The sequence below is a fragment of the Nelumbo lutea genome, chromosome 1, assembly GCF_056320005.1.
Source record: "Nelumbo lutea isolate HS-2025 chromosome 1, American lotus-T2T, whole genome shotgun sequence".
In the NCBI taxonomy this organism is placed as follows: Eukaryota; Viridiplantae; Streptophyta; class Magnoliopsida; order Proteales; family Nelumbonaceae; genus Nelumbo; species Nelumbo lutea.
In genome coordinates, this window is record NC_142684.1 from 160,590,684 (window position 1) to 160,616,248 (window position 25,565).

Sequence of the window (25,565 nt, forward strand, 5' to 3'; positions counted from 1 at the left end):
TTTGCTATTGAAATTTAAAAGAACAAAGAGTTTTGAGAAGAGAAAAAGAAAGATAGAAAGAAAAGAAAAAAGGGAAAATAAACAATAGAATAATAAAGTTCTTTTTTTTTCTATTCTCTCTAATTAAATAAAACAGAAACTCTATCCTTGTTTTTTTTTTTCTATTTTACTTTCCATCTTGAATATTTATCATATAAAGTTAATAACCTTCTTTAGCTGCTAATTAATATGAATTTGCTCCATTAAATACTTATTATAGTAGTTTTATTTTTGAAATTAATATATATAAAAGATTTTTATCTTTTAGATGTGATAATTTGCCACATTTTTAGAGAAAATTTAATATTCTTAATAAAGAGAATTGCTATTTTTCAATTAACATACATGCTGAATGGTATATAAAACTAGGAAACTAGCCAAAAGTCAATTTTTCATTTTATATTTTTTTTATTGCCTAAGCGATTAGGCGCCCTAGTGTCGCCCAAAATTGCCTAGATGCCTTGAAAACTATGATCATCATCATTGTTATCCAAGTTTTACCCTAGCTATATGCAATCATCGGATGAACCCTGTTTTACTATTCTGTTCTATTCAATGTCATATCCATTGTTAAATTTGCGCACTTAAATGATTTCTTACTACTTGTACCAATATCCTTTTATGTTTACCCGTAGCTCTTCTAGAACCGGATTCAGCGTACCCTTGGGTTCACGGGGCACATGAACCCTCCAATAGGAGGCATGCATGTCGACTCTTTTAAACTAACTTTGCCATTAACTTCTATCCGTCTGGTTGAACCGGATACTAAAAGACAAAAATGAAAAGTCTCGTTTTAAAAATTAGAATTTCATTCGAACTTCCCTCCCATTTTTTTTTTTGAAAAAAAAAAACCTCTCATTCGAGCCCTAGCCCTAACCGGTGAGCAGGCCACCAACGATTTTCATGTGCAACTGACGTCCGATGGTGTGGAATCAATCGACGGAAACAATAAACAAGCGGTAAGCTCCTTTCATCATCTTCTTCTCCTCCTTCTCTGCAACATCACTTATTACTAATTTTCTTTTGCCTTTCAATGCTTTTGAAGTTGGCGGTACCTTGAAGGGAAGGCGAATGAATTTGTTGCAAGTACATAGTTTTTGGCTTTTAAGTGCTTTTGATAGCAAATCACTGGCAGTGCCTTGAAAAAAGTCTCGAACCATTGTTCAATGGGTGAAAGGGAATGAACGTATTAATTTCAGGATTTCAGAAAACAAATTCAGTTCCATTTGTTACTTACCAACCAGAAAATTCATTTTATTACTGCTCATGGAATTTGTTACTTAATGTTGACAAATTAAGCAGTAGTGAGGGTAAAGTTCTGATAAAGAAACCATGGACTGGTTGCTCATGGCATTTGTATTACTCCCGCTTCATTTTTGGAACTTCTTCTGATAGGTTGAGTTCAATCAGGGTACCATCAGCTTCAATAGGTTTGAGGTTCGAGTCCAAGGTACCACTGGCTTCAAAAACAAATAAAGCTTAGTAATAATAAGCGATTGTGCAGGAAAGAAGAAGAAGAAGGGAGCTTACCACCAGTTGATTCTTTTTTTATCGTTGATTGATTCATCACCATCTGATGTCGTTTGCGCAAGAAAACCGCCGGTGGTCTTCTCACTGGCCAGGGTTAGGCTCGGATATGGGAGAATAGGAGGGAGAGTTCAAAACGAGGTTTTCCAATTTTTTGTCCTTTAGCGTCCGGTTCAATCAAATGGATAGAAGTTAACGTTAAACGCCCATTATGTTAAAGTTGGTTCAAGGGTGTCTACATGCATGCCTCCTATTGGAGGGTTCATGCGCCTTGTGAACCTAAGGGTCCACCAAATCCGGACTCAGCTCTTCTAGCCTTTCAATTGCAACAAATCATTGATGTTGATGATCTTCTATGCATCTGACCAAATGATCTTAGTTGATTCTCATATTTTATCACCTATTGGAACTATTATCAGGTTCCTTTAAATGAGAGCTCATTTTCTATTCTATCATTTTTGGCTTTTCCATTCATTCACCTCAGCTTACTCATTCATACCACACTCTTTTTCTCAACATGTTTCTTGGTTGTTTAATACTTTATTCCATATAGTATAGCTTACCTTCTAATTGTTTTAATTTTCCTTAATCTAAGTGGTATTTTTCTATTACATAAAACTCCAAATGCATCCTTCCATTTTACATCTTGCTCTAATTTTATGGGTGACATCTTTGTCAAATTCTCTCTTGACATGAACCATCAAACCAAGGTACCTGAAAAAAGTCACATTGAGTTATCTCTTGCTCTCCATTTCTAAGAGTACCATACCTTCACTCCTATTACTATTAAATTTATATGTCATGCACTTTTTAGTCATGGTTATTTTAAAACATATTCCTAACTCCTAAGGTGTTTGTTTTTAAGCTTAATTTTGCATTTTATCCTTCATTAGTTTTTTGTTTCATCAATTAAAACAATGACATCAACAAACAATATACACTACGAGACCTTTTGAATATGTTCAGTTAATAAATTTATAATTAATGTAAATAAATAAGGACGAAGTGTTAACCCTTAGTGAAGATCCATTACAGTTGTAACTAAAATTTGATGTCTCTAATATAAGTATCTTAACATTGATAGTTCCACCCTCATACATCTTTAATTAGCTTTATATAATTATTTGGAACCCCCTTTTTACAAGAGCCACCCATATTATCTCTTAGGAGCCTCATCATTTGCTTATTTATTTATACTAGGGCTGTTCATGGGTCGGGTTGGGTCGATTTATTGGGGTTTTCCCAACTGACCCGACCTAGTTGGATTACTTGAGGTGGAAACCAAAATTGACCCACTAATAGGCAAAACCGACATGGTCGGTTTGAGTCGGGTTGGGTTGGTTTTGGTTTTGCTCCTGTACAAAAAGTACAGAGAAGCCTAGAACTAGAAGGAAATTTATTTGAGAAGATGGGAGAGTTGGGAGAGCCAAGTTCAAAAATCAAATGATGTATCGAGTTGAGGACTTGAGGGGGGCAGACCAAGTTAGAGAATAGAAGAGAAGACAAAAGTTATCAATAAAATAGAAAGTCAATTTGTTTTATAGAAAGAAGGCTGGAATATTTATATTTTAAGAAACTTTCTAAATTCTAATCTACGTAAAAAAGGACACCTAATTCTAATTGTAATTGCCTAATGGTTTGCCTATTTGGTGTAAAAGACTATAGAAACTAGGATAGATACAATTTAGGTAAAAAGAACACCTAATTCTAATAGAAGACAAAAGTTATCAATAAAATAGAAAGTCAAACTGTTTTATAGAAAGAAGGCTGAAATATTTATATTTCAAGAAACTTTCTAAATTCTAATCTAGGTAAAAAATGACATCTAATTCTAATCGTAGTTGCCTAATGGGTTGCCTACTTGGTGTAAAAGACTATAGAAACTAGGATATATACAATTTAGTTAAGTAGGAACTAGAAGACTAGTTAAGTAGGAACTATTGAACTAGAAGACTAGTTAAGTAGGAACTACTGAACTAGAAGACTAATTGGTTCGGGTTGGTTTCGGTTTTCACACAAGAAAACCAAAACTGACTCGATATATCGATTTATGAATTTGCCCAACCCGAAACCGATCGGTGCTGATGAAAACCTGGCCGACTCGAGTTGGGTCGGTCCGGGTTGGTCGGGTTGGGCCTTCTTATGAACAACCCTAATCTATACCAGTAAACACCACGTGAAGATCTCTCTTTCTTGTAAACTTTTCAATCAATTGTGACAAATGAAAGACAACCTTCATGGTTGATATCTGCATAGAGCCAAATTAGTTTTATTCTTTTTACAAGTTTCTTAGTATAATTGATAAATTTAATATCTCGATGATTATTATAACTTTATATATCACCTTTCTTCTTAAACATAGATACCATAATACTTTTCCATTCAATAATGTATTCAGTAAATTGAAATAGTAGTCTCTCAAGATTGAATAGACACTTAAAAGGAGAAAACAAAAATAAGAAAAGAAGAGGGAGAAAAGAGAGAGAGAGAGAGAGAGAGAGAGAGAGAGAGAGAGAGATTTTGATAAAAAAGAGTTGGGTTGATGTTTGAAACAATCGCCCCCCTCTTAAATTTATATACATAGTATCATACTTGTAAAAAGACTGAATTGCTTACATGGCAAGATAAGATAAAGCTAAAAAAAGACTAATCCTAATCTTATCCTAATCTTATAAAAGACTAGTCCTAATCTTATAAAAGACTAGTTCTAATCTTATCATAAAGAATTAATCCTAATCATAACTTATTGCTGACATACGAACAGTGGGGACCGCCTTAGTGGGAATAGATGTTTGTCATTCCCAACTTGCATAGATCTACCTCTAACTTCTTCCTTGAAACCACCTTGGTGAGAAGGTCTGTCAACTGCATGTCGGAGGTGATGTATGGAATACATACTTCTTGAGATGTAACCATTTCTCTGATAAAATGTCGATCAACTTCAATATGCTTAGTTCTGTCATGTTGTACTGGATTATGGGCTATATCGATGGCAGCTTGATTATCATAGTACAACATCAAGGGTTTCTCATAAACAATACCTAACTCTTCAAATAATGATTTCAACCACAGAATCTTAGCTACACCATTTGCCATGGACCTATATTCAGCTTCAACACTGGAACGAGAAACAACATTTTGTTTTTTACTCCTCCAAGAGACAATGTTACCTCCTACAAAAGAATAATATTCAGAAGTAGATCTTCGATCATCAACACACCCGGCCCAATCAACATCTATAAACTTCTATCTTCATGTGATCATTATTCTTCAATAAAATGCCTTTGCCCGAGCACCTCTTCAAATATGCTAGTATCCTCTCAACTGCAAGGATGTGAGTAGTCTTAGGAGAGTGCATATACTGACTAACCACACTGACTGCATAACTGATGTCGGGTTGAGTGAGACAAAGATAGAGAAGTTTTCCAACTAAACGTTGGAACATAGCTTTATCTTCAAGGGGCTCTCCACCATCTGCATTGGTCTTGTGATTTTGTTCAAAGGGTGTGCCAACAAGCTTAACGCCCAACTTTCTTGTTTCTTCCAACAGGTCAAGAACATATTTTCTTTGAGAAACAAAAATCCCATGCTTAGATCTGGCTACCTCAATGCCTAAGAAGTATTGTAGTTCTCCCAGATCTTTTACCTCAAACTCTTGATGAAAGAATTGCTTAAGGGACTCAATCTTAGTATTATCATTTCCTGTTACTACAATATCATCTACATATACAACAAGCAAGGTTAAGGAATGATCCACTCTCTTAATAAACAAGGTGTGGTCTGATTGGGCCTATACATATCCGAACCATTCAAGGGCTTGTCTAAATCTATCAAACCAAGCTTTGGGGGACTGTTTTAGTCCATACAAGGCTTTGTTCAACCGACAAACCATTTTTCCTATCTCTGTGCCATAAAATCCAAGAGGTAATTGCATGTAAATTTTTTCTTGCAAGTCTCTATTAAGGAAGGCATTTTTAACATCCATCTGATACAACAGCCAAGAGTAACTAGCTGCAAGAGATAATAAGATTCTGATAGTGGTCATCTTTGCTACTGGTGCAAAAGTTTCCAAGTAGTCAATACCATATGTCTGAGTAAATCCTTTTTCCACTAATCGGGCTTTATACCTTTCAATAGAACCATCAATATTATGTTCCACAGTGACTACCCATCTATATCGAATCGGTTTTTTACCTTTAGGCTGATCAACTATCTCCTAAGTATTGTTTCTGATGAGGACATCCATTTATGCTTTTATTGCATCTTTCCATTCTGGTACTTCTAATGCTTCTTGTATTATTTTGGGAATGGGAACATCGACAATGGATGCGAGAAAAGAGTTATAGGAGGGAGACAAATGATCATAGGACAAGAATTGAGAAATGTTGTGAGCTATGGATGTGGTGCAACAACGCTTGTCCTTACAAACTACTTTGGGAAGATCAAGATCATCTAATGAAGGTGAAGGCTCCATGATGGGATGTCTCTCATCTGTAGTATCTATGGTACCTGGATCTAGCTTTGCAGAGGAACAGGGGCTACTGTGGTACCGATATCTGGATCTGCAGAGGAGACTAGGACTGACTTGCACTGTTGATGTCCAAAATCAACCTATCTCTATCATCTGTGATAGACTCTAATCCCTGCATCTCTGATAGCCCTCCCCATTACACCCATCTTCACTTAATGGGATAGGTAAAGGAATTTCTGACGATTTAATCCCAACCTTACTACTTTCCCCTTAAGGAGAAACCCTTGGTTAATAGGGTACATCTTCAAAGAAAGTGACATCCACTGAGACAAATATTTTCCCAGAAGTAGGTTTAGCAACAATATCCCTTTTGAGTTTATGTATAATCAAGGAAAATATATTTTGAGGCCTTATGATCAAACTTGGAACGATGAAGGCCATGTATCTGAACAAAGCATGTGCAACCAAAGGTTTTAAGGGGAATGGTAAGAAACTCTTTATTAGGATATAAGAGGGTAAATGGATGTTTCATGTCGAGAACCTGTGAAGGAATCCTATTGATGAGATACACTGCTATAAGAATAACATCCCCCTAGAAATGTATAGGCACATTGGAGATAAGCATAATGCTTTTGGCTACCTCCAATATGTGTTTATTCTTTCTTTCAGCAACCCCATTTTGTTGTAGTGTATGATGACAAGTATTCTGGTGGATAATCCCATGTTCAAGCAAATAGGAGGCTAATGGATTTGCAAAATATTTTTTTTTGCATTATCATATCTAAAAATTTTGATTTTGACCCCAAATTGGGTTAAAATCATCTGATGAAAGATCTGGGTTAATGCCGGAACCTCATATCGAGAATGCATGAGATAAATCCATAAAATATGAGTATAGTTATCAATAAACAGTAGGAAATATAACACATGAGATAAATCCATGGCAGTGGTATGGTAAGGTCCCCAAACATCAGTATACACAATTTCAAAGGGAATATTACTTCTATTATTACTTAATGAATAGGTTATCCTGTAGTGTTTTGCAAATTCACAACTCTCACATTTCAATTGGACATCTGGATAGATTCAAATAAACTAGGAAGCAAACTCTTCAAAGTCCAAAAAGATAAATGACCCATCTTATTATGCCAAAGCATAGCCTGATCAACAGACTGAGAAACACTAGACCTCTTAGTCTCACTATCTTCCCAATGAGGACTCCCTCCAAGCAGATAGACTCCATTTGCCTCATGACCAGTTCCAATCACCTTCCTTGTCTCCAAATCTTAAAAAACACATCGATCCGGAAAAAAAATGTTATTGAATAATTCTGGTTTTTTGCAATGCTACTAACTGAAAGCAAGTTAGTACTAAGCTTAGAAACATGCAAAATCGAAGATAAGGAAATAGCATTAGACAACTTGATGTTTCCCTTGTTAGAAATAGGAATGAGGGAGCCATCAACAATGGACACTTTGTCTCTGCCTAAAGATAAGTGATAGGTAGTAAATAGTGACGACAAGTCAGTCATATGGTCAGATGCTCCAAATTCTATTATCCATGAATGTTCTGTATTACCTATAGCTGAGGCCCGATTACCTAAATGAGCAAAAGCTAAGGTAGGGGGTGTTGATGGTGTCTGAGGAGGTGGAGCTGAATTACCAACTTCATTTTCCAATTGAATTAGAGCAGCTAGGACAACAGTTATAGTGTCTAGAGGATTGCCTTTTGTGCTAGATGAGGTTGTACTATCAATGTTAATAGCCATATTTGCATTCCCCTTTTTGTTTCTGAGTTTTACTGGAACTAGATGTGGACGTAACTTCCAATAGTTCTCTTTAATATGTTTAAGTTTCTTACAATGCTCACATACTAGGTCCTTCTTAGCTTCCTTCTTCATGTCTCTTTCCTTATCACACATAGATTTGGGCTTAACTGTTGCCAGAGTTGATTCAAAAGGCTGTTGCTGTAGCATAACTCTTCTCCTAGTCTTTTTGCTATGCACTAAGGAATAGGCATGGGGCAGAGTTACACTGTCTCTTGTCAACAATCGCTGCCTCACAATATCATATTCTGAATTTAGACCATCTAGGAACTCAAACACTCTATTAGTTTCAATCTATTTTCTGTAAATCTGTGCATCCTTTTGACTTTCCCATTCAATTGATTCAAAGTGGTCAATTTCATGCCACAGGGATTTCAAAATTGAAAAATAAATAGAAACTTGTTTCTCACCTTGCTTGAGATTTTTAACCTCACATTTTAGCTCATAAACCCTAGCAACATTAAGGGGCTGAGAGTAGGTTTCTTTCACAACATCCCATATTTATTTAGCTGGTTTTGCCCATAAGTAATTTTGGCTGATGTGTGGCTACATGGAATTGCATAGCCATGTCATCACCAAATAATTTTCCTGAATCCACTTAGAATAAGTGGGATCCTCCTTATTTGGTTCCTTCACATCTCTCAACAAATAGTTCAGATTTCCTCTTCCCCCAATGGCCATTAGACCTGTTCATGGGTCGAGCTGGGCTTTCACTTGTCACTAATGAAAATATACTAGGCCCGAGCCTGAGCCCGGCCCGACCAACGGGTCTATAACTTGGGTCCAAGCCCGACCCTAGTAAAAAAGCCCAAAACCTGAGCCCGAGCCCGAAGCCCGACCTAATTGAAAAAAAAAAAACAATTTTCCCTATTCAAATTAGAATTAAAAATTCAGATAGTGTTTTTTTTTCTATTTAAATGAACAATGGGCCTACAAAATGGTATTTTTCCCTTCTTTTATATTTTAAAACACAATTTTACATTCTTAAATCAAAAAAATTATTCAAATGGACATAATCACATAACTAATTTTAAGTTTAATATTAGGTCAGGCCGAGCCGGGCTCGGGCCGAGCTATTTTGACAAAACCCGAGCCCAGCTCAAATTTATTGCGGGCCAGGCTTTTTGGCCTGACTTTAAGCCCGCAGGCCTATAAGCATGTTCAAGCCCGTCCGAAGGTTGAGCTGTGTCGGGCCGGCCCGTCGGGCCACCCGGCCCATGAACAGGTCTAATGGCCATCATGGCTGATTGGGCCCACTCTAAGTAGTTTGAATCGTTAAACTTTATAGTTGTAATTTAGAAGGTGTTTTCAGTCATGCCACCTGAACCAGTCCCAAAAACACCCTCCCCTTGGTTAGGGGTTAAGCAAAAAACACCCTCCCCTTGGTTAGGGGTTAAGCAAAAAACACTTTCTATTTATTGTAACAATCAACCCACTGGGTCTGAAAACTAATAATAGTAGTAGGTCTAGAAGTAGAAATCAAATTCAGAGAAAGAAAAAATTTCCAATTCACTATATAACTATATCAATTAACCTAATAAATTTGAGAACTAATAGCAGTTGGCCTAGGTACAGAACTCTAAAAACAGAGATCAATGAACAGAAGTCTAGTAGCAGCCAAACTTAAAAACAAGTCTAATATCTTATCCGGACACAGTAATAGTCATGGATTTCAGGGTTTTCTCTTAAAACCCTAGAAGAGAAAAAGAAAAAAAAATCTATATAGCCATACCTCACAAATTAAGTTATCCTTGCTGTTGCCCTCAAGAAGGAATAAGACCTTACCTAGGAATTTTTGAAAAAAACATGATTTTGATTCAAAAATCTTCCTGAAATTCTGATCGCCAACTTTAGTTTGCTCAAAACTTATCTTTATTCTGATCAACTCGAGAAACTTCTGAAACAGAACTGACTTCGAAGAAAAATCTTCTTGATCGCCAATTTCAGTCTTGATGAGAGAACCAAAAAATCTGATTAGCACCTCTAATCTTTGATCAAAGACCTAACTTTGATCACTTAATTCTTCTCTGATTCTTCCTGATTACAAGGAGCACTTTCCTATCATTGGACAGTTGCTGAAGACTTCTTGTAATCTCCAAGAATTAGTCAAATGAAAAACTTTGCCCTAAATAATCCTCATGTGGTTGGCTCAATTAATTCCACATGAGAAACCCTAGATCGAATGCTCTGATACCAAGTAGTCGCTCAAGATTGAACAGACACTTAAAAGGAGAAGAAAAAAAAAAAAGAAATGAAGAGGGAGAAAAGAGAGAGAGAGAGAGAGAGAGAGAGAGAGATTTTGATAAAAGAGAGTTGGGTTGATGTTTGAAACAACCGCCCCCCTCTTAAACTAATATACATAGTATCATACTTATAAAATGACTGAATTGCTTACATGGCAAGATAAGATAAAGCTGAAAAAAAGACTAATCCTAATCTTATAAAAGACTAATTCTAATCTTATCATAAAGAACTAATCCTAATCATAACTTATTACTGACATAGTGTTCTCTACAATCATACAAAAATGGTAAGTTAAGATATTCTTTTTAAAACTAACACTTACTTGTATAGTTGTATAAAAAAGCTGCCTGCTTTTCCAAGATTAAACCCATGTAGTCATTTGTTCTTGTTTACTTTGAAGATTGAACAATGAAGATAACCCCTCTTTCAATCGCTGCCTCAAAAGTAAAGGTATAAAACTAAAGGCATTATACTCTTGGATGCATCACCCTGAGACAAGGTGGGGTCGTTTTTTTTTTTTTCGTCCCATCTTCTATGGGACTAATTTTCCACTAGTTGTAGAACAACTATAAAGAAGTATAATCCCTTTAAAACAACATAGTTAAATAGTTCATTAATATACATGACAGTCGACAGGCAAGAGCCGAGCCTGAGAGAAGAAAAGAGTGTCGCTGGCTCTATTTACTAGTACTAGACAAATCTTGCCACGTGGATGTATGATGTGGCCAATCTTATTACATAGAAATCCATGCCTTTGCCATGTTTTCACTCTTCAATTCTGCGTCAGTCTTATGGTGATGTGCTAATAGATTTCAGGCCCTATTTGAGAGCACTTAATAAGACATGGGACTACACATTAAGTGGTTTTTAAGTATTTATGGGTGTTTGGTAAAAAAGTGGGGAAGAAGTACTTCTTTGAAAAAGTGACTTCAAGTTGCCTTTTTTTTTTAAGTATTTCTTGAATAAGTACTTTTCCAAAAAAATAGGACGAACCAGTCCCTGATAAATTTTTATAATGTCTAAAATACCTCCATGCCCAAAAAGCAATGTTCATCATCTTCTCCCCCTTAACATCAACACAACATTTACTTTCATTCTTCCTCTCTCCTTCTCTCTTACCCATCTTGATCGTCCCCTTCTCTTCTCTAAGGAGATAAAAGGAGATTTTCATCCAGTTCATCGTCTTCTTGAATCGATGTCATAGGAGATTTCTTTGAACTCAACTTCAGATTCTCAAATTCCATCGAATTCTTTTATTCGGTGATAGAACTTCCATGATGGGGTATAGCAGAAATGAAGGGGGAATCCCACCACTGCAGTGCCTCTATTATCATCAACAATGGTGATGAACTATGACTTAATCGACAAGAAAAGAAGACAAACAGGGGACTAGAAGAGAGGGAAAGATGGAGAGAATGGGATAATAGAGTGAAATTAGAGGGAGAAAGGGATCTGGTTGCTGCCGTCGTTCAGGTGTTGAAAAACTGAAAGAGAAACATTCAGACACCGCTGGTTCTCTTTTGGAGAGGAAGATGAACAGTGTCTTGTTTGTAGTTTGGTGGTTATAGAAGAACAAAAACAAAGGAGAAGAAGAAGAAAAGGAGAGAGAGAGAGAGAGAGACTAAGGAGAGGTTTTTGACACTCTATCGCTCGAAGGGAGAATAGGAGAGTTGTAGTGGCGACAACCTCCCCCCTGTTCATCGTCTTATTATTATTATTATTATTATTATTTTTATTATTATGATTATTTTATTATTATTATTATTATTATTACTATTACTACTATTGTTAATATTAATTATTATTATTATTAATTGGATCTACATGGCGACTCACCTGGGGTTCCATGTGGGCTCTTAATTGAAATGCATAATATAACATGTGAAATAATATTAATTATTATTATTTATTATTATTATTAATTGAATCTACATGGCGACTCACGTGGGGTTCTATGTGGGCTCTTAATTGAAATACATAATATAACATATGAAAAGCATTGTATGTATATACGAGTGAAGTGAAGTGATGATTAAAATTATCATTTGTGTCAATATAAATATTTATGAATAAATTGATTTGAAAAATGAATTACCAAACAACTTTAAATGATTATTAAAATAATTACTTCTAAAAATTACTTTTAAGAAACAAATACTTCTTTTACCAAAGACTTAATCATCAAACAGCGCCTCAATCGAGCATTGGCGTTGGAAAAGTTTCCGTCACAAATGTGGGGGCTACGCCCTCCTGTGCTTAACGAGTTAGGTGCGAGCAAGGGAAAAACGAGGGAACGGTCGAATAGTAGAACCCCTCTCTTTTGGGGTTATATGAGATAAAGGCAACCTTTTGTCCTGAATATCAATAAAAAATAATATTTTTATAAAATAATTAAAATAGATAATTTTTCTAAAAATAATATAAAAATTTCAAAAAAGGGCAGTAATACTGTCATCGTCTTCTTCTACTCCTCTCTCCAAAACCAGTTAGAAAATCCAAGTTCCTCGGTCTTAAAAGTGAACTTTTACCGGAATAATAATCGGAATCCTGCGAAATGGGCCATCCTCAACTCAACCTTTTTCCATTACAAAGACGTTCTTGTTCAAGACAACGTGAATTATTTCTTTCACGGCAGAGGCAGAGCAACCTTGAACGGTCTCCTTGGCGGGTGTGCCGGGGTGTGAGTAGCATGGTGTTGTCCTCTGATGAGGACTCCTTGTGCTCGTCAAAAATTTTCCGCGACAGATATATATGACAACGGATTGTGCTGAAGGGTGTGGCGGGAGTGGCGGTGCTCTGATGAACTGCTACTCCCGTCAAAAATATATCTGTAGCGGGTGTAGCGTTGTGCTCGTAAAAAAATTTTCCGAATCTCAGCACCGCCGGATTCATCGTCTTCTTTAACTAGACGTGAATAAATCCGACGTGTTGGTTTCTCCACTGTAAATCTGTAGTTAGTAAAGTAGTAAAAGCTCCATATAAGTAGGACTCAGGAGTCAGGAGGAAATGCTATTAATTAGGTGTGTGGTATTCTAATACCGACGATGTCCGGAGAAATTGCGACAGACATGAATTTTTTTTTGGTTATAATCAGAACTCTGCAACTAAAAGGGCATCCATCCATCCGGTCTTGCTCTCCTCTTGCAGAGGCGGATAGAGTCGTTCCATCCATCACTTATTCACTCATAGTCATGGTCTCATGGATAATGTAATGGGTTTCTAGCAGATAAGGGCAATTTTTTGCCCTTTATTCATCCATCGTCTTCCTCTTCAGAGAGTAGCAGTATTACTGCCTTTTTTTATATTTTTTCTAAAAAAATTATCCCGTTTTAATTATTTTATAAAAATATTACTTTTTATTAATATTCAGGGCAAAAAGTTGCCCTTATCTGATATAACCCCCTTTCTTTTCAACTTTTATAAATTATAATTGAATCGGATTCCACAGGCATCTCGACTCAAGGTCCACCGTTTCTCAACCATAAAGATTCCGCATTCCTCTCTGTTGACTGATAAGAATCGAATCAAGCAGACGTCTTTCGATTACAGTAATTGGCCATCTTCATTCTTCTATTTGTGCTATTTCTATTTCAGATCGGAGTCATCGGACGGCTCGATCTATGATTTTTTGTTCCTTCGCGCATAGTCTTTTAGATTAGTGAAATACTGCGATCGTTTTATTCAAGTGCGAAAATTCGTCTTTTGTTATTATAACGCTGAGATAAGTTCTTTCCAGTATTCAAGCTTTCACATATAGTGTATTTTCCCCTTTCTTCGATTATTTTATTATGTGGATATTGTTTATATTGCTGAATTGGAGATAATATGAGGCATTTACCTTAATAAATATGATCTTTTAGGCGTTCCAGAGCTTCTGTTTTGTTTGATTTTGCTAACTCTCTGAAACATTTATGGTCTGCCGCCTCTTATTTCTGTAGTGAAGCTGTGCCAATGATTACACAGGCTAGATCTGATGAAGTTTTTGAAGATTTATTCTCGTCTCTCCTCTCTCTCTTTTTTCTTTTTTAATTTCTAAACCAATATTCTGTTGAAGCAGAATCTCTATTTTCAGTGATACTTGAAGTGGGAAGAGACATCTAGATCTGATCGATTAGTGTAGTCTCGTGATCCTTTTGATTGCTTATATATTCTTCTCTTCCATTTGTCCTCGTCCCCTTTCCCACTGCATATCTGTTTATAGAAGGAGCTTCTGTATGAAAACCATTTGAAACTGAGTAATGGCCAAATTCCCCATACGGTTGGTCCCCCCCGGTTGCAAATACAATCCAGCATATTAACTTTTGACATGTTTTGCTGATTTTTTGAATATTGTATGATGTTTTTGTTTCAACCATCTACTTTGGTCTTTTGTTTTTAGATTGTTAGTGTTTGTGAGATCACGTGGTATTACCAACTTGGCTGCTTCTTTAATTCCCCCCCACAAAAAAAAAAATGTTAAAGAAGGATTGTGCACTAAACAAAACAGGAAAATCATACACAAAAAAATGTAATTGCTTTTCTTACACCTCCCTCAGAAACTTTTATTGGAGTACCAAAATTGATTTGCAATTCTTGTGGTCAATGCAGTAAATTGTAAGAATGGAGGGGACTGTATTCACACCCTCTCTGGAAGGAATGAAGCATGTCAAGTCTGAGGAAGGGGAAATGTTAACCAAACCTTTCTTGGATGTGTGCAAGCTGATATTGCCTGTTATAGGTATAATTTTATGCTTTTATCCTTTTGGGTTTCAGTTGGCTGAATCAAATTTTCTCCTGATGCTTAAAGAGCAAAAAATATGATGCTTCTCTAATGAAGTTGGTCATGTTTTGTTTAGTTAAGGTCACACATATTTGCTTATTCTTGCACATAACCTTGGAATTATGGTTTGAATATGTTTCAGTGCCCTTTGGTTGTATAGTATCTACAATTGGTACTGAAAAAAGCTTTCCATTTTATGTGTATATGCTACATTTAATAAATTCTAAGTGAACTATGGCAGATATCATCATCATCATCATCTAAGCCTGTGTGGCTGTTCCAACTATGTGGGGTCAGCTACATGAATTCTGTTTTGCCATTCCAGTCCTTTTCAATATCATATCCATTGTTAAATTATGAGTCCTTAAATCGTTTATTACTACTCAAACCCATGCCCTTTTTATATGCCCCTAACTCATACAAAATTGGATGTCTAAACATAATTCCCTTAGTTCTCTTCAATACTGTTATGCCTGTCAGAGACAGATCAAAAAGACAAAGAGAAGAGAACACAACAGATCGGTAGGTGTGTCGCTTAGTGACTGTCGACACCCTAAAAGAAATATCTGTATTAAAGAAGCAAAAGGACAAGTCTGCCCTTAGTGTACAAAGGAAAAAGTACAAATAATATAGATGTACAACAAAAGAAAAGTAAAAGTACAAAAATAGCCCTGCAGCTAGTTCTTCTCACTATCTCTACACTCCCCTTCAAACTGATGCCTAGGAGTGAGCATCAGTTTGTCCATGAGAAATAAGTGTCGGGCACAAGTCATTGCTTTTGCCAACAAGTCCGCTAGTTGGAGGCTAGAGGAGACATGAGGAAGAGAAATGATGCCCTCAAGTAGAAGATCACAGATGATGTGGCAATCAACTTCTATGTGTTTGGCGCTCATGGAAGACAGGGTTGGAGGTAATTTTTATTGCACTAAGATTGTCTTCAAAGAGAGGAACCGATGGTGATGGCTCATTAAGAATGTCAAGGAGGAGAGCTCGGAGCCATATAATTTTATTGCACATTGAGGACATTATTCTGTATTCAGATTAGTAGAAGATTTTGATATAGTAGGCCGTTTCTTACACTTGAGAGTTGCCTAAGAAATCACACCAGCCAGTAGTGGATTGTTGGGTATCAGGGCATCCCGCCCAATTAGCATTTGGATATGCAATAAGGCTAATGGGTGATGAAGAAGAGAAGAATTTCCCATGTGATAAAGTTCCCCTCACATATCTAATAATCCGATGAACTGCAGATAAGTGTGGTTGTCTTGGGGAAGACACAAACTGCTCACCAGTTGGACTACATATGATATATTTGGTCGAGTTATGGTGAGATAGATTAGACTACCACTAGTTGATGATAAAGAGTAGGGTCTTCAAGAGGAACCATCATCCTTACCGAGCTTCAAATTTAGTTCCAATGGGGTATCCACAATTTTGGAATCACTGAGATTGGCCAATTTGACAAGATTAACAACATATTTTTGTTGATTAACAAAGCAACCCCAAGAATTTTGGCTTACTTCAATCCCCAAGAAATAAGTTAGAGGACCCAAGTCTTTCATCTTAAATGACTCACCAAGCAACCGTTGCAAGTCAGCAATTCCCTTTACATCATCCTCTGTAATGAGTATATCATTGACATAAAGGAGTAAGACTGTCACTCCCTACTTTCACCGTAAGGTGAATAGAGAGTGATATGAGGAACTCTGTATAAAACCAACATCAGTGATAACAGATCCGAACTTCTCAAACCATGCTCTAGGAGCTTGTTTTAAGTCATAGAGGGATTTCTTCAGGCGGCAAACAAGTTGTGGATCCAAGCAATATCCAGGAAGGGGCTTCATATACACTATCTCCTTCAACTCCCCATGGAGGAAAACATTCTTCACATCCATCTGATGAATTGTCCACTGTTTGGTTGCAGATATAGCCATCAGAAGTCGTACAGTGGTCATTTTTGCTATGGGAGGCAAGGTCTCCTCATAATCTATCCCATATTCTTGTTTATACCTTTGTGCAACCAGCCTAGCCTTGTATCTGTCTAGGCTTCCATCAGATTTCAGTTTCACAGAGTAAACCCATTGACTTATGCCTCAGGTGGAGCTTTAATCAAATCCCAGGAGTCATTCTCAAGAAGAGCTTGGATCTCAGAGTCCATAGCATCTTTCTAGTGTGGTATTGCTATAGCCTGTTGGTAAGATATGGGAATATTTGTGGTAGATAAAACAACAACAAAGGAACTATGGTCCGGTGAAAAACCATAGTGGTTGGGAGGATGGGAGATTCTAGAAGAACGGCATAAGGTGGGTGCAATCGGTTCAAGAGGAGGGTCGGGAACACTTACTGGGGTAGATGGAGTGACTAGATTTGCAGTTGGTGGTAGAGAGGAAAGGGGCATTGAGACTGATGTAGACCATTGCTTCTTGAAGCAAGTCCGAAGTTTCTATAGAGGTGATGTTGGTATGCTTGAAGTACCTGTAGAATCAAAATTATGCAACAAAGAAATAGGAGCTGGAAATTTCACAATATGTTCAAAGAAGGATACATTCTCAAGGAAGATTACATTATGAGAAATTTGAAGACGATGTGCGAAAGGATCATAGCAAAGGAATCCCTTATGTTCAGGGTTGTACCCCATGAAGGCACACAAAGCTGCTTGTGCAGTGGGCTTTGTGCATTCGTGAGGTGGGAGATGAACCAAAACAAGCACAACAAAAAACCCTGAGCATAGATAGATCTGGAGGTTTGTGAAAGAGAGATTGAAAAGGAGAGGAATTATTTAAGACATATGAAGGAAGACGATTCATGAGATACACAACAGTACTGGCCGCCTCCACCCAAAACCAAGAGGGTACATGAGAATCTTGTAGTAGGGTTCTGACTACACTTAATATATGCCCATTCTTTCTTTTTGCTACCCCATTTTGTTGTGGGGTACCTGGATAGGATTTTTGGAATTGAATTCCATGTTTCAAATAAGTTTGAAAATCCCCATCAAAGTACTCTCCCCCTGAATCTGATCAAAGCATACATATTTTGGCATCAAATTGGATAGCAACATAGGTATGGAATTGTTTAAATATAGAATAAACTTCAGATTTCTTTTGAAGAAAATAAACCCAAGTAAAATGTGTGCAGTCATCAATAAAAGTTACAAAGTACTTATATCCCAGTGTTGCTATGTATTAAATAAAGCGTGCAGTCATCAATAATAGGAGACGACCAAACATCACTATGCATTAAATAAAAAGGAATTGTAGCATGTTCAGAATGAGAAGGAAAGAGTAAAATGTAACTCTTACATAAACCACAAGTTATGCAATCTTTATTAACATTCTTAAACGAAGTAGCGGAAACAGGTAAACTATGAAAAACAAACAACTGATCAAGTTTCGTAGAAAAAGGATGGCCAAGGCATTTATGCCACAAATACCAATCATTATTACAGTGAAAGGACTCAAAACCATAAGTAGTAGAAAGCAAATACGAAGTAGAAGTGAGATTAACTTTATTCTTCTCAAACTCTAGAGCAAATAGTCGTCCCAACCTATGCCCCTTCCCCTTCACCTCCCTAGTTTTCCGGTCCTTAATCAAACAACCATCAGAAGAAAATCAAACAATGTTACCTTTCTCTACAAGTTGGTCGACAGGAATCAAATTGGTGGTTAGCTTGGGTACAAATAATGTTTTGGGTAAACAAAAAGGAGAGGACTTAGAAGTAGATAAGCATGGGACATCACAACCAAGTATATCTAGTTTTTCACCATTTGCAATAACAATGTGTTTATTGGGAAGACGAGGTTTGGAATACTGACTGAAAGTGGCCCCTATCATATGGTTAGAGGCTCTAGAGTCAATAAACTAGAGGTAATTTGGTGAAGGGCAATAGGTCGGGGACTTACCAGATAAACCAATAGCAGAGAAGGTTGAAGAGATGACTGAGGACATGAGTTGTCGAATCTGTTCTTCAAACGTACCACCGGAAGTGTCATTTTGGCCAGCCACTAAAGTAATGGAGGAGGAGGCATCCGATCCCTCTATAGTAGTCTGATAGGCCTTGTAGTTCCCTTTCTTCCCACCACCTTTCTGGGGCCGAGTAGGTTATTCTCTAATGATATGGCTGAACTATTTGCAATAAGTACATGCATTATTCTTCTTGCAATGGGAGACAACATGCCCAAACTCCTTACATTCATAGCACTGTATTTTTGAAAATTCCTTATTCCCCTTTCGTTGTCAGGAAAACAACATCAATGTTGGAATCTTTCCTTCCATCAAGAGTGGTCGTAGCAAATCTGGTCTCAGCCCTTAAGATTTCCTCAAGAATAGTATCTAGATCAGGGAGATTTTGTCGACTAAGGATGTTAGATCTCACAATTTCAAATTCAAGTTTGAGATGCATTAGGAAATGCATAATTTTCCTTCTATCAAAGTTCTCCTTCATATACTTCACACAACAATCTGAAGGATCTTTTCCCATGTGCACTAACTCATACTGTCCAAAGGTTAATAAACCCTGCATAGTACTCTTGTACTTTCCTTTCTCCCTGATAGTACGAAAAGATGTCAACTTCTATTTGGTACTATCTAGAGGTGTTCAATTGCCGATATACCTTCTCAAGATACTCATACATCTCATAAGCAGTCCTATATCCTCTCATAGGTATTGCAATGTCAGTTTCAACTGATCCTAGGATCCATGATGCAATTTTTACATTATCAATCTTCCACTGATTAAGACCCTTAATATCTTAATCATCAGGTTTAGCTACTGATCCATCCAGATATCTCCAAAGACCTTTTGCCTCGACATGAAATTAAACTTCCATAGTGCATAGTTCGTATCATTAAACTTAATAGGGAGAACCTCCATCCTTTTTGATGCCATTGAATCATAGGAGATAGCAAAACACACTTCCAAGCAAAAAGAAGGTTCAAATCAGAAGAAAGAAAGAGGTATCTTTCATTCAATGTCCAGAAAAGGAAACTGTAAGGGCTTGCCGAACTCAGAAGTGGCTCAAAACCCTTCTAAATCAAATCCGATTCAATCCAAACCAATGGGAATCAGTAGATCTGCTCTGGGCAACACCAGATCTAAAGTTTCAGCTTGATCCGATGTCTCTACAAGAAGATCCAAAGGGAAAAAGAAATCTGATGGCGCAACAGTCCAGAAAAAATTGATTTGTAAAGTTCTAATCAAAAGCTGCCCTAGAGGAGGGACTCAAGGGCACTCGAGAGCCTTCCAAATACTGTTAGGGAGTCCTCAAGATAGCAGAAAAAGAAAGGGCTGAGAAGAGGCTATATGCACAGATCAGATTCTGACCTGCTCTGAAACCATGTTAGAGACAGATAAAAAAGACAGAGAAGAGAACACAGCAGATTGGTAGGTGTTACTTAGTGACTGTCGACACCCTAAAAGAAATATCTATATTAAAGAAGTAAAAGGACAAATCTGCCATTAGTGTACAAAGGAAAAAGTACAAATAAAATAGATGTACAACAAAAGAAAAGTAAAAGTACAAAAATAGCCCTGCGGCTAGCTCTTCTCGCTATCTCTATAATACCATGTCTCATCTGCTTTCAGCATGTGTGAGAAGGGATGAGACTTGAAACATTTTACATTTGTCATCTTGTTCATGAGTGCACAGTTTATCTTTATGTGTTTTCATTCACAGAAAAACAAGGGCTGTTTCATCATATTTTTAGTATCATATTTTTAGCACTAAAACTCATGAGATGGCCATATCATAGATTGTCTTAAGTGTCAAAACTGCTGCATGGAAGATCTTATCAAGTGCTTAGGCGATTCTTTTGTCATTCAGTTTTCTTGAAGGATTCACTTGATGAGACTTGGAAAGGTGTGAATCCTCTGGATCTTGAAGCTTAGCTCATAATAATGTATACCGTAAAGCACATAGGTGGTATGACAGTGTGGCAGAAAAAAACAAAAGCAAACCTACAAGTTTACAACATTATTGCCAAAAGAATAAATAGACATCACCCAACAACCATCAGTTAATGCAGAATGATGCAGAATTGGACAAACCCTTGGATATCTTCAGAGATGAAGATCAGATGGTGTAGTTCTTTTTTTTGGGGATCATATGGTGCAATTGACATACCATCATAAGCTTGCCCCTTTTATTAAAAAAGAAGTGAGGCAGAACAAATAATGTGGTTTGATTATGAGAGTTAGGACTTGGAACACACCCTTCAGTACTCTCAGTCTGTCTTTGAGGGTAGCTGGGTTTGTTGTATGAATGCAACATAATTGACTACTGATATCCTGGTAATGAGATTATCTTCATTGGTTCTAAGGCTTGTGATTCAACCTATGATGACATGAATAATAGGTAAAAGAAAGTTTCAGAACCACAAGTAGTGTACCACTACTATGCAAATATTAGTATAATGAGAATACAACTCAAGCAACCCTTTTTTTTGCTTAATATTAAGTTCAATTTTGTTGAGTATTGCTATTTGGCTGGGATAATGCGATGATGATTACAGAACGCCTTTTTCTTCTAACAAGTTCTGATGGATTTGTTGTTTCCATGCCAAGACAAGTGAAATTTGTTCCTTGAAATTTGTATGAAATTTCTTGAATTTTTTTTTCTTTATTTTCTTAGGAATTTATTTGGCATAAGCTTTCTGCTACTTTCTTAAGTTTACTTGTACTGCCATTACATTACCATGTAAATATGTAATGAAATCTTTTTTGAGAAAAATGTAAATATGTAATGAAATCTTTTTTGAACAAAAGGTAAATATGTAATGAAATCTATGCACTACTCTGTTCTGCCAAAACGCAATACGATAAGTTCAGAAGCATAATGATGAAATGACTTCTTGAATTATTTATAATGCCAGATAAGTTTGGAGCTGCTATGGCACTTGTAAAGTCTGATATTGGTGGTAATATTTCGGTAAGCTGATATCTTTTCTGATGCATTTTCATGATTGATGCTCTCCTTTTGATTGAGGTTGGGATTAAATTATCTTTCTAATATTCAAGATGTCTTCTTATTCTTTCCTTTATTCCTATCTGTTTTTCGTGTTACTGAATTTTAGTTAAGTTGTCATTTAAGTATGTGGCCCAAGGAATGTTCAGCTCATTTGATTGGATATCTCTAACTATACTTCATATTTATGATACCAAGCATACATAAATCCTTTTTGGACCCTTTAGTCTATATAGGCACTCCTTGAAATACTTGGGAAGATGGAATTATCTCACTCCAGCCTCTCCTAACAATGATCTGAATTTGGAGTATTGAAGCAACATAAACACTTAACGTTCCAAGTTGAATTAACCGATTATGGGAATGCCTATTTACCACTCAAACGACTTTTTCAACTAAGGCTTGGTGCCCTGGTGGAACCATATCATTGTTAGGAGAGGCTGGAGTGAGATAATTCCATCTTCCCAAGTATTTCAAGGAGTGCCTATATAGACTAAAGGGTCCAAAAAGGATTTATGTATGCTTGGTCACTTAGATGATCATGATTGTAAATTGTGGCATGACATGAGACAAAATAACAAAGAAGGGTGGGAAGAGTATAATCAGTTTTTACTACTCGCATCATTATTCATTATAACCAAAAAAACACTTGCTGTTAAACGTTTGTAGAGTGTAACTATGAAGCATTTGACTGAGTAATTGAAAATGACTGTTCAATATTGAGCAAGTTTCGTATTGCTTTGATATCCCAACGGATTAAAACCCCTCTCAACATCTTCTCAGAACAACACTAATTCAACTCCTTGTCTTTGACTTCAAATGTGTAGTTAAAATCTTGGAGTTGTAGATTGATCCACTTGGTCTTCACTCCAAAAAAAAAGTTTCAAATTGAATGGGATTTTCTAATTCGGATATCTGAAGATAGAATTTTTTACGACTCTTAAATGAAAATCTCTATTGATTCTTTTCTTGCAGAGATTGGAATCAAAATATTGTTCCAACCCTTCAGAATTTAACCTCTTGTACAGCATGGTACGAGCAGAGGTTGAGGCTAAAACTGCAAAAGCTTCATCCAGTTGCACCAATGGTCTTCTCTGGTTAACAAGGTATATCTGTCTGTCTGTGCTTGTGTGTGCGTCTAAATATTAACTACAGTATTATTTTTCTCTTATGAAGTTGTTTGGTTGTATATATAGATGTAAGCATTACACATGCAAGTGCAACCATTCATACATCACCATTCATGTATTAATTAAAGCATGATTGGATGGCTTACTCAGGGCAATGGATTTCTTGGTTGAACTGTTTCGGAATTTGTTGGAGCATCCCGATTGGACTATGTCTCGATCTTGTACCGAGTCCTACAACAAAACCCTGAAAAAATGGCATGGCTGGGTTGCGAGTTCAAGTTTCACTGTATACTTCTCAAGCCTCTTAATATGGTTTCTCAATGGTTTTGCAACATATGAAAATATTCTGAATATTTTCCTGCCATTAGTATGCTCCTTGACAATGGCTCTCAAAGCATGTTGACCTATATTCTAACTATGGTCTTCAGTATCATGAAATTGGTTATTTTCTGAATTTTTCCTTTTTCTTTATGTTTATTCCAAACCTTCTTCCCTCTATTTCTTCATTGAGGTGATAGTGCAACTACTTTGCCTTCGACTCTAGTCCTCTAAATATCAACCCTTTTGGTTGCTTCTGATCCAAAGATTGGATAGAGGATGGATTAATCAGACTGAGAGCTCTCTACAGATACATTTTTCAAATCCATTTGAATTCAGATCCTGGGCTCATCATAAAAAGTTGGCATGAGATGTAATTAGTTAGGTTTTAGTACCATGACTCCATAAGAGCTTCAGTATCAAAACTAACACTGAATAATTCCAGCTAAAAATACCTGTTTGAAATTATTATTATTTTATTTATTTATTATTATTATTATTATTATTATCGTTGTTGTTGTTATTATTACATGCAAAACAATAGGTTGTTTCATATTTTCGTTTCTTCTACTTATTATGTGCTGAAATTTCAGATTGCCATGAAACTTGCTCCAGACAGGAAGAAGTTCATGGATGTTATAGGGGGTACAGGTGATCTCAATTCTGACATTGAGAAGTTCTGCTCAAGCTTTGCTCCACTTCTTGAAGAGAACCACAAGTTCCTTGTAAGAGCTTCGTTGCATAGGAGATGATTAATTTTCTATGAAGTAATTCTGCATATACCAGACTAACTATGCTGTAGTCAAATTTAATAGTTTTTACATAGGCAGTCAAATTTATTAGTTGAATCCAATAAAAAATAGTCATTCTAAGGGGACGAGAAAAATTCAAGTGTTTTATAACTTTAGAAGGAAAAGGTGTCTAGGTAAGGAATAAAGGGGTGAGAATCAAGGATCCAGATAAACGAGTTAAGTGCATCTAAGAAAATAAAATGAATGAGATGGATTAGACTTTAGAGATTGAAAAAGGGGGAAATGCTGTCTTTATAAGGATATAATTTTGTTAGATGGTTAGCATCAGAGAAATGAAATTCTTATTGCATGTTCCAGGAGAGAATCTTTATTCTTCATGGTATGATACATTCATCATCTTGGTTATTTTATCTTCATTGCAGGCTAGTGTTGGCTTGGATGATATGAAAGCATCCTGAAGAAAGAGGTTCTTCCGGTCCTGATAAGCACAGATATCTCCATTCAAATCCTTTATTTCTTCAAATCTAGAGCATAACCTGTGAACTTTAGAGCAAATAGGTTATTAGTAATTAGAATTCAAAGTACAACATCGTTTTCTTTCCCCTTTTTGGCTACTATGGAATTCTCCTCAATTTATGATATCGATGCAACAAACATGAGCCTACCAATCTTTACTTCAAATCACCAGTTTATCTTTCTTTTACTTCTCTTTAATACAAACATAATCTGTATTCTGAGATCAAATTTGAACATCAGAGATTGAATGAATGGTAGCCTCATTGAAGCACGGGATATGAAGGGGGGAAAAGAATTAAATAGATAGGGAAATGTATCTTCATCTTGGAAATATAGCGGTCTTTGGCATGATTTCAAAGTATTAATTCAAGGATCACTTTTGAGTTTAGATTTATGAGAACTATTAGAACTCATATTTTTTCTAGGCTCAAAACTCGTTCTAAGAGTTGATTCTTTGAAGCTAACAAATTTAGCTTAAAAAATTTGGGCTGAAAACACATTCTTCAAATAGTGATTATTTAGAGAAGAATTTTAACCAAACATTGCCTTGAGTCTCTCTGCGGTTTGGAATTGTTTGGATTATGGCAACTCAACCTCGATTTTGCCTTTTGCATAATTTGAAGTCCAGATTTTCCGGTGTTAAATTTCAAATCAAGTACTGTAGCGGAAAAAAAAAATCAAATCAAATCAAGTGATTGTGGCTTGATTGCATAGAGTTGCCTGATTGCCAGGAACTACAAACATGACGCAAACGGATTCGATCAACTTCTTGGGGTAATATCCAAATCAGATCAGAAAAGACCCACCAGATTGAATTTCATCTGATATCTTATATTTAGAATATATATTCGAATTCGATTTATTTATATATTCAGATATCTGAATATATTTATATAATACTGGCATAAATTTATACTATTGAATATAAAATAAAATTATGGTATAAGAAGACAATAAGTATATCTAACCACAATCTCACTTGATTCTAAACAACTTTAATAGTTAATATACATTACGCAGAT

At 36.3% G+C, this 25,565-nt stretch overlaps 1 protein-coding gene and 1 long non-coding RNA gene across 7 annotated transcripts; both read left to right on the forward strand.

Moving 5' to 3' along the window:
• The first annotated feature begins 872 nt into the window (after positions 1 to 872).
• LOC148878740 (uncharacterized) lies at positions 873 to 2,015 on the forward strand. The gene is made up of 2 exons (XR_016103702.1): positions 873 to 998; positions 1,085 to 2,015. It is a non-coding gene; the product is annotated as an uncharacterized LOC148878740 (long non-coding RNA).
• An 11,131-nt stretch (positions 2,016 to 13,146) lies between these two features.
• LOC148878741 (glycolipid transfer protein 1-like) lies at positions 13,147 to 24,708 on the forward strand. Of its 6 annotated transcripts, none has more exons than XM_088959512.1 (8): positions 13,147 to 13,314; positions 13,555 to 13,654; positions 14,694 to 14,823; positions 21,736 to 21,791; positions 22,803 to 22,933; positions 23,108 to 23,243; positions 23,869 to 24,000; positions 24,450 to 24,708. In XM_088959512.1, the coding sequence occupies exons 3-8, from the start codon at positions 14,706 to 14,708 to the stop codon at positions 24,483 to 24,485; spliced, it is 609 nt and encodes a 202-aa protein (XP_088815638.1). In that variant the 5' UTR covers positions 13,147 to 13,314; positions 13,555 to 13,654; positions 14,694 to 14,705; the 3' UTR covers positions 24,486 to 24,708. The 6 variants fall into 6 exon arrangements, with proteins under 6 accessions (XP_088815638.1, XP_088815640.1, XP_088815634.1 ...); XM_088959514.1 differs by having other exon boundaries at positions 13,183 to 13,389; XM_088959508.1 differs by lacking the exon at positions 13,147 to 13,314 and having other exon boundaries at positions 13,536 to 13,654.
• Positions 24,709 to 25,565: the final 857 nt, after the last annotated feature.